The sequence below is a fragment of the Cervus elaphus genome, chromosome 9 (assembly GCF_910594005.1).
Source record: "Cervus elaphus chromosome 9, mCerEla1.1, whole genome shotgun sequence".
NCBI classification, from domain to species: Eukaryota; Metazoa; Chordata; class Mammalia; order Artiodactyla; family Cervidae; genus Cervus; species Cervus elaphus.
In genome coordinates this window covers 84,194,770-84,208,437 of record NC_057823.1, presented here as the reverse complement: position 1 = coordinate 84,208,437, position 13,668 = coordinate 84,194,770, and the positions used below count along the sequence as shown (strand labels likewise).

General features: G+C 37.2%; 1 protein-coding gene across 2 annotated transcripts in view; it reads left to right on the top strand.

The window, feature by feature from the left end:
• The window catches only part of EDIL3 (EGF like repeats and discoidin domains 3), a 469,087-nt gene that overhangs the window by 192,076 nt on the left and 263,343 nt on the right, over positions 1–13,668 (top strand). For both annotated transcript variants that reach the window (XM_043913549.1, XM_043913548.1), the window contains one exon: positions 7,390–7,518. In XM_043913549.1, the coding sequence (XP_043769484.1) occupies positions 7,390–7,518 (129 nt within the window). The remainder of the gene's footprint in view (positions 1–7,389; positions 7,519–13,668) is intronic.

Genomic DNA, 13,668 nt, shown 5'->3' with positions numbered 1-13,668 from the left:
GTATTAATCCTTGAGAAGAAAGTTTATCAGTAGGGTATTTTAAAAAATCTCTCTTTAGCTCCAGATTGCAATTTTCATAATCTATTCAAATATTTTGTATCTGAGGAACAATTTGTTCATTTTGCTGATTCTCCCCTTAAATGTAATGTTTTAGATTTCTCTATAATTTACCTTTCTGTATGTATATAAAATACCCAGAAAGTATAGACAGTTGTTGTTTTTCCCCTCAAATGGCTGATTTTGTAGTTTACATTTAAAAGAGAGGAGGAGGAGAAAGAAAAGGAGGAGAAGCAGCAACTAGTATCAAAAATGGTTTGAAAGCATCAATCATGTGACTATTACCAGAATCATTTCTTCTTTTTTCAACTAGTTATAGAGTGGCAATGACTCCAAATGGAAACTGCCAAAATGTTCAAACCTCATTAAATGTAAAAGTAACACTATGATATGACTTTAGCATGTTTTTTAAGACAAGAATTTGGAGTGAACTTTTGGGTCATAACTGTTCCTATTTGATTGTGCTGCTAGAACAAATGCTGAAACAGTGCTCTTTTTATGGCCTTATTGGTATTTCCTTATTACATAATATAAAATGTGCATTCATTTTTAATATCTAAATGCCAATGTTTGAGAGCATAATTTGTAAAATTGACCAGGTCTATGTGTACATTGTCACAGGAGAGTGTTACCCTATTTACTTTCTAATAATCTGCTTTCACACTATACAGAATTAATGATTTGGGGCATAGTCTCTAAATGTGTGAAAAACTAACCATCCTACATATAGAAATCACTTCGACTCTCTACTGTTGGAATTGGGAGAAGGTCAATGCAGAAAAGTAGAAAATCATATATAGATCTATTGCTTTTGTGAGCAATTAATCTTGTTGACATATTTATATGAGCTTGCATAAAAATGCCTGGAAGGCATGCTGTTGACTTCAGTTGTTCATTAATATTGATCATATGCTGTCCCCATTGTGTTAGGAGTTACTTAAAGATTACCTACAAAAGTATTGCAGCTTTATTGATTTTAAAACTCCCTGATGCCTCTTGTATCTTGAAAGTCCACTTATACTTTCATTGTTAAGAGTGATATTAAGTATTGTTGTCTAATGAGATCATTTCAACTTTTATGAATACTAATCAGAACTGAAGCTCATAACCACCTCTCTGCATACTTCTTCTGTATACCTATAATACAAAAAGAAGCAAATTTTTGAAGTAGGAAGGATTTAAGATCACACTTGTTTTTACAAGCTCTGGGTGGTTCAGTAAGACTCATTTGTTTTCAGAATTTTCTCTCCTATTAAACTGTTTACAAAATTATGTATCAGCTATGGATTAGGGCTGACATGTTACAAAAAAATATCAGGTGCCCTAACTATCCCAAAATTTGGGCAGCAAAAATTACAGATGTGGTAATATTACAACATTTGTTAATAGGATTTCACTAAGAAAATTATAGAATTAAATTTTCAGAAACTACTACACAAACAAAGTATTAATACTGAGCATAGTACATTGACAGTAAAAGACAGTCATTAAAATTACCTTATAAACTGATAAGTAAATATTTTCTTGAGTTGTTAGCTTCCTCTTGTAGCTGCTGACAATAGTAACTCCACTTAAAACGTGTATCACAAATAAGTAGCAGAGTATGCAGCACATAATAGATGCCTAATAAATAAATATTATGCTGAAATCAGGAAAAATAAATAAAAACACTTTTATGCTGAGCAAGGTTAGGGTCAGTTTCTTCTTCTCACAGTATGAGCAATGTATATGCTATATGTGATGATTATTAAGTGTGCTAACACCTTAAATGATACATACTTACTTTCAGTATCAAAATAGAGAAGATTTTTAGATGGGGACGAAATATAAAAGCAGACAGAAGTTTCCTAGGATCTTTAGTTCTCATATGATTAGTCCACTTATCATTTGGAGAAAGAAACCTGCAAACTCTTGACACATTTCAATTGTCACTGTTTAACATCAAACACAAAATTTTTTGGCTACCGTGAAAATTTGGTGAGTTGAAACCTTGGGTTACATTTATCATCTTTATGGACTAACTTATATTCTGATTATTTCGTCTTGCTAATGCTTCAGGTGAATGTCTTTATTTACACTGGAGTTGTTCAGTTAGGAGACCAAAACACTATTGATAGGATTGTATAATGTCACATATTTCTTGATTATGTATGTGCCAAAGAATTAAGATATGTGTAATCATTGTACATTTAGGGATACAATAATATTACACCTGTGATACTTTAGAAGCTTAAACCATATTAGATATATGAATTTAAAGAATTGGAACCTTAGAAAGTGTAGAGAAGTTAGATATCTTAATTACCAATTGAAATGCCAAAAGATATTTATAACTTATAAATCTTGTAAGCTTGAATGGGGTTATGTGAAAGATATGGTGGTTATCACTCATTATTGCCACACCCTTTTTATTAAAAATATATTGTAAACCTACCGTGTGCCAACCATGACTTACCACAGAGAATTAAGGGTCTAATGGGGGAACATGCCATGTAAACAGTCATTTCAAACTCTGTTGTGAGTTCTGCGGAAGAGTGTGTGCGTGTGTGTGTGTGTGTGTGTGTGTGTGTGTGTGTGTGTGTGTACGCACATGCTCAGCCACTCAGTCATGTCCAACTCTTTGCGACCCCGTGGACCATAGCCCACTGGGTTCTTCTGTCTGTGGGATTTTTCTGGCAAGAACCCTGGAGTGGGTTGCCATTTCCTTCTCCAAAAGAGTATGTGCAAGGCTTATAACATCAGTTTCACAGTACAGTTGTTAGGGAAAAATTAGAAAAAGGAAAGAAATCTATATGTTGGTCAGGGTCAGTTTCTTCACAGTATAAGCAGCAGTATACACATATCAAATACATTACAAAATAGTAGTGGGGAAATACTCATGTTTGACAGCTGATCTCAAACATAGCTGAAGAGGAGTATTGTTAGCATGGCAGAGACTCTATTTATTCATGATATCTAATACACTCTGACCAATTTGCTGAAAATATTTCCATTTAGGAAGGCTTTGGAATCCTGTGTTATAGGACTGTTCTTAGTGAGTACCTTCTAAATTCTGAAAGCATCTATCAAGATTGACTATTTTAATCTACAGATCTGTAACTGGGCAGGAAGTGTAGCTTAATGGAAAGGACTTAGGTTTGTAGTCAGGCAGAATGTGTTAAAAAAGAAATCTTGGCTTTTGCAGTTAGACTCACACTTAACCTCTCTGAGTAAGCCTGTTTTTTTTTTTTTTGCCTATAGAAAAAAGATATGTTCTTACATAGTATTCTTTACAATACTTTGTATTTCATGTTGCTTAGCATATAAAGCACTCTTAAAAGGTTAAATGCTTGCCACATTGGCTTTATGTCATCCTTGTCATGTAAATAAAAATCACTGAATTTCTTGGAGTAGGAAAAATAACAGCAGCAAACAGCCTTTGTAACAAGTAATCTTTCTCCGAAACCAAGATGTCAGCTGAGGTCAATGATGTCTTTGCGGGTATAAATAAAATGAGCTCCAACTCTCTAACTCCTATCTTTGAGGAATTCCAGAGGCTACACCAGGATTACTTGATAGACTTTGCCGGTGCCCCTGGGAAATATCTATAGAGTGTCTAAGACTAGATAGCTGTCAGCTCTGTCTTCAGGTTCCTGTATCCACTGGATTCTTGAGTTCCTTGGGCATCATGTGCTGCAACTCTTCTTCCCTTTTGCCAGGATGAACCTGATAAATAGAACAGCCCTTTATCTCTGAGTTCCCCCAATTCCATACATAGGTCTGTGTGTCTAGCAGACTTGGATAGTCCCGCAAAGACAGGTCACATAGTAGCTTTACAAACAAAACTGAATTTTAGGCATCATGGTTTCTTATTAGCTACTTTTCTTCCCATAGTACATACAGCCTCATAGCTTACTTCTATGAGCATACCCCCATGCTCCTTGAAGTTGACTTCCAGTTCTGCTTGCGGGGTCTCCCCTCTGAGGTTGCCCTCATCCATTCCTAAATTCTTCCCTTTATAAGGCAGAGTCACTGACTCCTCCTCAGCCACTAGCCAAGTTTTACTTTTCCAGAGATACAGAAGGCTTGAGTAAACATAATCGTCTCTTCCAGGCTCATATTTGCTCCTTGTTTGTTCTTCCAAGTGACTTCCATTGACCACTTCCCTCGTAATCATGTCTTTAACTGCTCCCAAGGACTGGCTTTGGCCTTACTACTTCAGTTGTTTGCTTTTTATCCCTCCCTCAGCATCATAAGTAGAAAGTGAAAGTGTTAGTTGCACAGTCATGTCTGACTCTTTGCAACCCCATGGACTGTAGCCTACCAGGCTCCTCTGTCCATAGAATTCTCCAGGCAAGAATACTGGAGTGGGTAGCCATTCCCTTCTCCAGGGTATCAGTAAAAGGGAACATGAAAAATATTTCTTTTCTTTCTGATAGAAATCACATTGCTCTCTTGTGGGGCCGGAAATAGCTTTATCATTTTTGTTTTTAGAAAGTTTTTTCCTACTAGAGGGAATTCCTCAAACTCTGTTTTCCTCATTTTAGTTGAGGTTTTTGTTTTGATTTTTGAGAAATCCTGAATTCTTATTAGGCTTGTTTCCTTATCTGCAAAATTGAAAGATTGGATTAGATGATCTCTAACGATCCTTATTTGTTTAAAATTATATATTTATTGGGCTTCCTTTGTGGTTCAGCTGGTAAAGAAGGTCTCCGCCTTCAATGCAGGAGACCTGGGTTCAATCTCTGGGTTGGGAAGATCTCCTGGAGAAGGGAAAGGCTACTCTCTCCAATATTCTGGCCTGGAGAATTCCATGGACTAAGTAGTCCATGGGGTTGCAAAGAGTCAGACATGACTGAATGACCTTCACTGTCACAAATATTTCTTAGGTTATAATTATTTTTTTTAATTTAGCAATTACACACATGCCTATCAGTTATCAGTTAATTAAAAAACCTGTCATGTATTTTTGTATTTTGAGTGAGTAAACTGATGAGTCAAAGCTCTAATGTCACTTTTATTTCATTCTCCCTTCCCCATTTGGCTGCTTCTGTAAAAAATGTAGGTTTTAGGGTCACAGATTCTTGGCTTGAGACTGAATGCTTCATTTGTAGATGTTCATTTGAGAAATATTATCTGAAATTTCTGCCCTATAGTTTTTAAAAAAGGTAAAAGAGAATAATATAGACAACTACCTCTTCTAGTTGCTGGGAGGAATAAATGAGATTATTATCTGAAAGTAATCTATAACTTGTCTGGCATTGTTAACGTTAGTAATTTGAGAGGAGGGAAGAGTTATAAAGTGAGAAAGAAGAGGGGGAAAGGGTTCTATAGCTTGGTTCGCATCTCTTGGTGATGGGGGAGAATGGTCACTGGTGTTGCACCCTCTTCCTGTCTCAGTCATTGACAACACACCGCCTCAAGGGCAGGTGTGAGTTGGTTTAGTTGACCAGTACTGCAAGGCACAAAACTGCCTACTTGACTAAATGTTGTGTTTTTAATTGGTATGGAGATATCTGAAGAAAATTTTGGACCCATTGATTTCTTTGCACTTTTTGAAAGTCAGTCGTACAAAGATCTTGACAGCATAGTTGTCATATTGTTGCCTATTTCATGCATATCTTTATTAGATTATATAATCATTGACTGCCATGGAATGTTAAACTGTAAGAAACACTATCAAAGAGCTGCTGGAGGAGGTAATAGAATTATAAAATTTTGCAGGATAGCATTGCCCAAACTCTTAAGGGCTTCCTGTTGTTAACTTTGTGATGATGGTGAATTTCCTTTTCTCTCATTAAGACGTTAAAGCGTTTTGACCCACACTTTAGCCATTCACTGTTGTGCTCTTTTATGGCCTTACCTGATGGAGCCCCCACCCAGTTGGGTCAAGTTATCATCATTCTCCTGCCCAACACTGTTACCTTCTCTCTAGTCTCTGCTGAAACCACTAGCTTCTCTTCTTCTCCTATGCCCTCCAGAACTCTGGAATTCATCTCTATATACAGAGTCAGACACTTAGTTTAATAACACTTGCTTCCTTTTTCTAGTGTGTACATCTTAACTTTCAGCGATTTTTGTTTCATATAAATATGTTCTAGTCTTTCCAATTTAAAAAAAGGCGGTGGGGGGGGACAAAATTAGACAATGCTATGTAGTTTGCTCGATCTCTTTTCATCTCCCAGGGAGAGCTTTTTCTTCCTTCAACTTGTCTCTTCTTCACAACATCCAGTGTAGATTCCGCCATGAGTTATTCAGCATCCTCCAAGAAACCAACTATTAAACAGAATTAGAGAGGCAAAGGTTTATTGGGGGAATAGCTGTGATGGACAAGAGGGAGAAAGTGCAAGAGTCGGTAGGATGAGCCTTCAGATTGATACAAGCCTGTAGACTCTGAAGTAAGGGAAGGACAGAAGGATTATTGCAAAGAAAACAATATTCTTAAATGCTATGCCAGTTGAAAAAAATCTCAGCCATACCAAAGGAGTACCCCAGAGGCAAGAATGTATAGTATAGGAGTCCCAGGTTCAGGCAGAACTGGTTCAGCTTTACACTCCCAGAAGTGGAGCACCACACCTCTATTAACTCTCAGTAGAAGCACCAATTGAGGTATTGGTACCTCAATAGAGGTATCAGGTACCAGTTATCCTGGTGAAGTTACTTTCTCAAGGCTCAAAAATAACTCTGTGTCTCTTCTCTATCTTTGCAACTTTCAATGAGCTACTTCCTATACATTGGCAAAAATTGGAGTTCTCTTGAAGTATATGCCCCACCACAAACTCACAAATAGTCAATAAAAGTATTGCAACCAACCATCCACTTCACTTGGCCTATGTGGTTACAATAACTTATAAGTTTATGCTACTTTCACTGGCAGGGTACCAGAGCTCTTCCATGTTCTTAACTCTAGAAATTGCCATTCAGTATTGCATTTTAAACATGCAGAGGAGATTTTATAATCTGGAACCTTAGTGACAATGTTTTACTTAATGCTAATACTTTTTGAATGTTTGATATGTATCTGTTTGGGGTACTTTATATGTATGAATTCTTTCCATCTCTGTCATTGCCTTTTGAGGTAGATTGTATTATTATAGTATTGACATTTCACAGAAGATGATACTGAGGTAAAGAGAGGTTAAATAAATCATCCAAGAGCACATGGCTAGAAAGTGGTGAAACCAGTCTTCAAGCCCAGGCGGTTGGTCTCCAGAGCCCTCACAGCTTCTGCATTTCCTGTAGCACTAACATCCAGAACACTTTTCTCTGTAAAATTGTTAATTGCAAAATGTTGACCCAGTGTCTACTTTAGAGCATATGTATCATGCAGCAATATTGCTTTCTGTCTTTCAGGTCCCTGCACTCCTAATCCATGCCATAATGGAGGAACCTGCGAAATAAGTGAAGCATACCGAGGAGATACATTCATAGGCTATGTTTGTAAATGTCCCCGAGGATTTAATGGGATTCACTGTCAGCACAGTAAGTCATCCACAGTCTTTGTGCTGTTATTATCATTGATTGCCAAGTATGCAAGTCATCATCATTCTTGTTGGGAGTAGAATGATAGAATCTTTGAACCTGCTTCTCTCACACTGAATACACCATATCCCCAGCTGAGGACTGATTCCTAGACTGTGTTTCTATTCTCCCAAGGGTGTGGAAAGCTAGCAATCTTCTATCAGCCCTTTTCACTGTCGTTCAGCCATACTTGAAAAATGCTGCTTTTATATTGATCTGATATCTATGTCTGTCTTTCACTGTGTCCTGAAGCTACATTCTTCGAGCTTCCCAGACATTTTTCTGTTTGGGTTCAGAGATGATACCTAAAAGAGAAAACTGCCCACTCTGTCCTTTCTATAAGCCAGTTTTCTCCATCTCACATGTTAGCATTTTTAGTGTGACAGTCTTTGAAAGTTCCAAAAGGGTGTTATCTGCACTTCTCTATTTTATCCTTGTTCTTGTTTATCCTGAAGTTAAACAAAATTTGTCCACTTGTGATGATTTCTTCTTAGAAGTATGACTCAACATTATTGTCCTTCTAAGTATTTCTAACAGTAAGAATATGCCTTTGTACACTCTTACCCTCTTCATCTTAGAACCCCATTGCATAGGGGAAAAAAAAAATAGTTCAGATGTTATGCCATTAGGTGTAAACCCTGCCTCTAGACACTGGACAATATCCCACTATGAAAACTTTTCTCATTTCAAGGGGGAATTCCACTGTAGTGTGTGTGCTCCATGCAGGTAGCCCTTAACTGAGGGGCTCAGGTGGGATGGCCAGACTGTTTTCCTCTGGATACTACTCTGACACTATGTCACAAATCTTTGGAAATAAGTACGATTAGTAATATCCTCTTTAGGTGATCAGGTGAATATCAAGGCAGTCAAGATGCTGGGCTCAAATCCCTGTCTTTCCAGAGATGTTTTGTGATATGCATGTGTAAAGGCTGAGCAGTGATGCTATAATAAGGAAAAATAAGCCATGGTGACTTTGAACTCAGCCTGAGAAAAATCACGAGCTTCTCATTCCTTGTTGGTGATTGAACCCAGTTACACGCAGTGTATGTAATATAATAGGCTGTGTTATAACAGACCTCTACGGAAATTCCACAAGTTCCTGGCCACTGCAGGTCTCCAGAGAAGTACACAATGTTCTCAAAGTCTCAGAGCCAGGATGCACTCTATAATTTTTTGCTGGTGGTTGAAAGTCTGGCTCTGGCTGACAGACTCAACTTTTCTTTTCTCATTCCTCACACCATGGTCTTAATCATCACTGTAGTATTCACGGCTCATGTATTTATTGCCCACTCTAGGCCACTTGCCATCCCCCCATCCCCCTCCCTCTGATCAATATCCTATGCCTCCTTCAAGACTCAGGTCCTGTAAGACCTTAAACACATGCTTAAGGTTTATGAGAAACTGGAGGCTGAGGGATTCAATTTAGAACTGGGATTTTGTGAGCTAACCAAACCGGTGCCTCTTCCCTGAAGTGCATCATTATTAGAAGCAGCATAGACTGGAGGGAAAACGGACTGCATTTGGAATCAGAGACCTGGATTTGAGGCTTGACCTCTAAGTAATTGAATAAGTGACCCTGAGCCAGTCGTTGACCTTTATGTGCTTTAAGACATAGAATTAGAGGAATTGAACTACAAATAAATGATCTTTGGTTCATAGAGGATAGAAGAGTATTATGGTTCAGTGGGTAGCTTGCTTACTGTCCATAGGTTATCAAGTCTCCCTCTTTACAGATAAAATTGAAAAGGATTATGTATTGGGAAAGCAAATTTAGAAGCGCTGGAAACCCTGAGAGCTTTCCCAAGTGGGATAAACAAACAAACAAACAAACAAACAAAGCAACTCTTTAGTTCCTTGCAAGAACTGCTAAGGGTGTGAGTGTGTTTTCACAGCGGTAAGAATTTTATGGCCGAGAACTTTGCTATTCAAAGTGGAGTCATGTGTCTGCATTGCCTGGAAGCTTGTTAGGAATGAAGGCCAGGTGCCACTTCAAACCAACTAAATCAGAGACTGTATTTCAAAGTGATCCCATCCCCAGTTGACTCCCACACATGTTGAAGCTTGAGAAATACTGCACAAGGCTTTCAATAGCTAAAACTAGCTGTCTCATAGGTTAAGGTAACAACTTCTGCATTCAGTTACATAAGCATGTGTTATAGGCAAAATATTTATTATGTTTTGGCTAATAAAAGCTATATTGAAAATCAATGAGAATGAAAGATGGACCAATATAATGAGAACATTTCATTTGGGAAAAGAATTGAAAACAATTCTTCAGACATCCATATATAGGAAGGCTTATTAATTTAGTTCTGTATGACAGACTGCAAAATAAATATCTTTGGGACTATAGCTTAATAGCCAAAGAATTTTAGGTTTTATGATACAGGAGTGACAAATACATAGTTTAGTGTAACAACTAATTTGTCACTGTGTTACAAATTAGAAGAAAGGTTTCTAGTGCTAGCATTAATATTATATATGCATTTTTTTTAAAAATTAGATTTTGGCTTTAAGAACAATTCTAAGTTTACAGAAAAACTGAGCAGAGAGTACAGAGAGTTCCCATATATCCCTCCTCCTCCATAGTCTTCTCTGTTATTAAATTCTTACATTAATATGGTATATTTGAGTCAGGAGGTTTTGCTTGGTGGCTCAGTCCAGAAAGAATTCACCTGCAGTGGAGATCCAGGTTTGATCCCCATAGCCCTCCCAAATTCCTTTTGGCTTTCCTGGTGGCTCCGATGGTAAGGAATCTGCCTACAATGCAGGAGACTCAGGTTTGAACCCTGGATTGGGAAGATCCCCTGGAGAAGGGCCTGGCAACCCATTCCTGTATTCTTGCCTGGAGAATTCCCTGGACAGAAGAGCCTGGCAGATTACAGTTCATGTGGTCAGAAAGAGTCAGAAATGACTGAGCGATTAACACCTTTTAACACTTTGCTGTAATTGATGAACTGATATTAATATATTAAGTAAAGTCCATAGTTTGCATTAGGATTTGCTCTTTGTATTGTACAGTTCTATGGATTTTAAAGAATGCATATCATGTGTCCTCCAAAGCCTCATACAGAATAGTTTCACTAACCTAAAAATCTTCTGTGCTCTGTTTATTCATCCCTCCCTCCTTATTCCCAACCCCTGGCAACCACTCATTTTTTTTTAACTGTCTCTGTGATCTTGCCTTTTCCAAAACGTCATGCAGTTGGAATTCTACAGTGTGTAGCTGGAATCATACAGTATGTAGGCTTTTCAGACTAACTTGTTTCACTTAGCACTGTGTATGTAAGTTTTCTTCACTTTCTTTTGTGACGTTATAGTTCTTTTGCTTTTAAGTGGTGAATAATATTCCACTTATGGATGTACTACAGTGTGTTCATTAATTCACCTATTAAAGAACATCTTATTAATAGTTGCTTCTCTTTTGGCAATTATGAATAAAGCTGCTATAAACATTCATATGCAGGTTTTTGTGTGGACTTGAGTTTTCATGTCTTTACTTGACTAAATACCTAAGAATGCAATTCTTATGGTAAGAGTACATTTAGTTTTGTCAGAAACTGCCCTATTGCCTTCTATTGAGGCTGTGATATTTTATACGCTTGTCAGCAATGAATGAGAGCTCCTACTCTCACCAGCTTTGGTGGCTCTCCACGTTTTGTATTTTAGCCATTACGAATGCTTTTTTTTGGTAATGAAAATAGCATGCGGTTATAACTTTAGAAGACTTATATAGATTAGTATTGGTTTTTAATATAGAATTATCAAATTATGTGTTTTTAAAATATCATATTAATGTGTACATATATATGTGTGTATTTATATATTTATGTTTGTATATATATATGTGTGTGCATGTGTTAATTATAAGATGTAAATTATAGGATAAAATGAATACCAGAATGTCCAGAAGTTGAAATTTTGAAAGGCATTTTTAAGCAAGCACTTTTCTGGTGAGAGCTGCATTTTGGGCTGGCTAGAAGTAATCATATTTTATTTGTTGCCTAGTTACAAATCTAATGCCTTAGGGAAGAACTCTTTCTTCATTCTCAGAATTCTTTGCCCACCTTACCACTGAAGGCATTCTCTGAATTCTTCCATACCTGTGCACAGCTTTGGAACCTTCAGTTTCTTTTAAAAGAATGTTTTCTTGGTTCCTATTTTGTGAGGAAGAAGAGATAATCTAGGTGCCCACCAAGCTCTAAAAAAAAAAAAAGTTAAAGAAGGCCCTTGTTATCAGATTAGCTCAAGATAATACACTCTTGAATCCCTTTTCAAACTGAGAAAGTTGACCAGAAAACACCACAAAATATAAAACTTTCCAGTTTGTGTGTGTGTGCTGAGTTGCTTCTGTCATGTCCAACTCCTTGCAGCCCGATAGACTGGAGCCTGCCAGGCTCCTCTCTCCACGGGATTCTCCAGGCAAGAATACTGGGGTGGGTTGCCATGTGCTTCTCCAGGAGATCCTCCTGACCCTGGAATAGAACTTGCATCTCCTGCGGCTCCTGAATTGCAGGTGAATTCTCTACTGCTAAGCCACCAGGAAAGCCCTTTCCTCTTTGTACCTTATGCAAAATGTTGTAAACCAGTTTGGTATTAGTTTTATACTATTGACTAATAGATTCATACATTCAACAGATACTTAATGGGGACATGAGTCATTTTACTTTTTTAACATATGTTTCACTTTTCTCAGAGTTAGCCAATGGTATTTGCTATTTTGACAATCACGGTTAACTGGATTAATTACATATTTGGCAATTACATATGATTTCTGACAGGTAGTGCTTCTTAAACAAACAGAATCTGATCCCTCTTCAGCTCTATTGAATCATAGTCTTTTGTTGGTATCCTGGATATAGTTAAAATAATCCATATGATCCTTAAGTGAATCAAGCTTTAGGACTACTGGCTAAAAGAATGACTTGTAATTTCCAAATTGTATGGGAGGAAGCTTGTTTTCAGGGAGAGAATTCTGGATTAGACCTGGGTTTCTGATGCAGTTTTACTTTGATCAGTTGATGAAGACTCAGTTAGCATTTAATGTTTCTTTGCTTCAGTTTTCTTATCTGATGGTTCAGTTCAACTCAAAAGGCACAGAGAACTTCATACTGTATCATGTGCTGGAAAGAACATGTCTATAAAAAGTAGAATTGATAATCTTTTGTCCTGCTTCCCTAAGTAGGGTATCTGTTAGAACTAGATTCGAAGTTTTAGAACAAACTTTGCATATCTTAAAGGGTAACATATTCTGAATAGATGAATATTTTAAAATATAATGCTTAGTCCTATTGGTCTTTAATTTTTCCCTTCTCTTAAAATTTTTTTCAATTGTTAAAAATGAGTTGTGGCTCAGGGGGAAGGCTAAATTGGAGCTTTATCCTTTTCTATTTTAAATTGCTCTTACATCCTTAATTCTAATAGGTAATTATTATTTTGTTAAATTATTCTTTCTACTTTTAGCTCGATGGCCTCTTTATTTTAGCTTGCCCAATAGAGGATCAATTTGTCCTAATAAAGTATTCACTTCAAAATTGTAGAAACTTAACCTGGAGTTATTACTGACACCTGCAAGCTATAGAATTACAGTGCTAAATAAAGACCTCTAAGGAAACTTCCAAAATAGACTTGCCTCCAACCCCAAAAGACTTCTGACTACAGATTGAGAATTCAGATTTTTCTGTTCACTGAGGACTTCATAGGTCAACGTTAGCCTCCTTAACTCTATAAGCCAAAGGTTTGCGAAACTTGGTGTGCATATGAATCGTCAAGGGGTACAGAAATATATTCAAATTCCTCTTGCTCATCCACAGAGATCCCAGTTTAATAGAAGTAATTTTGTACCCAGGTCTGTCTGTTAACAATTACCCTAGTGAAACTGACACAAATGATTCTAGAACACTGGTTCTCACCTTGGTTGCACATTAGAATCACCTGGGGACTTATGAAAAATACTGATGCCTGACTTCCACCCCAGAGATTCTGATTTAATTGGTCTGGGGTATGGTCTAGGCATTAGGAGTTTTAAAACCTCCCAAGATGATTCTAATGTGCAGCCAAGTCTGGGAATCAGTGTTCTAGAACCATACTGGGAAGAATTACTATGTCTTA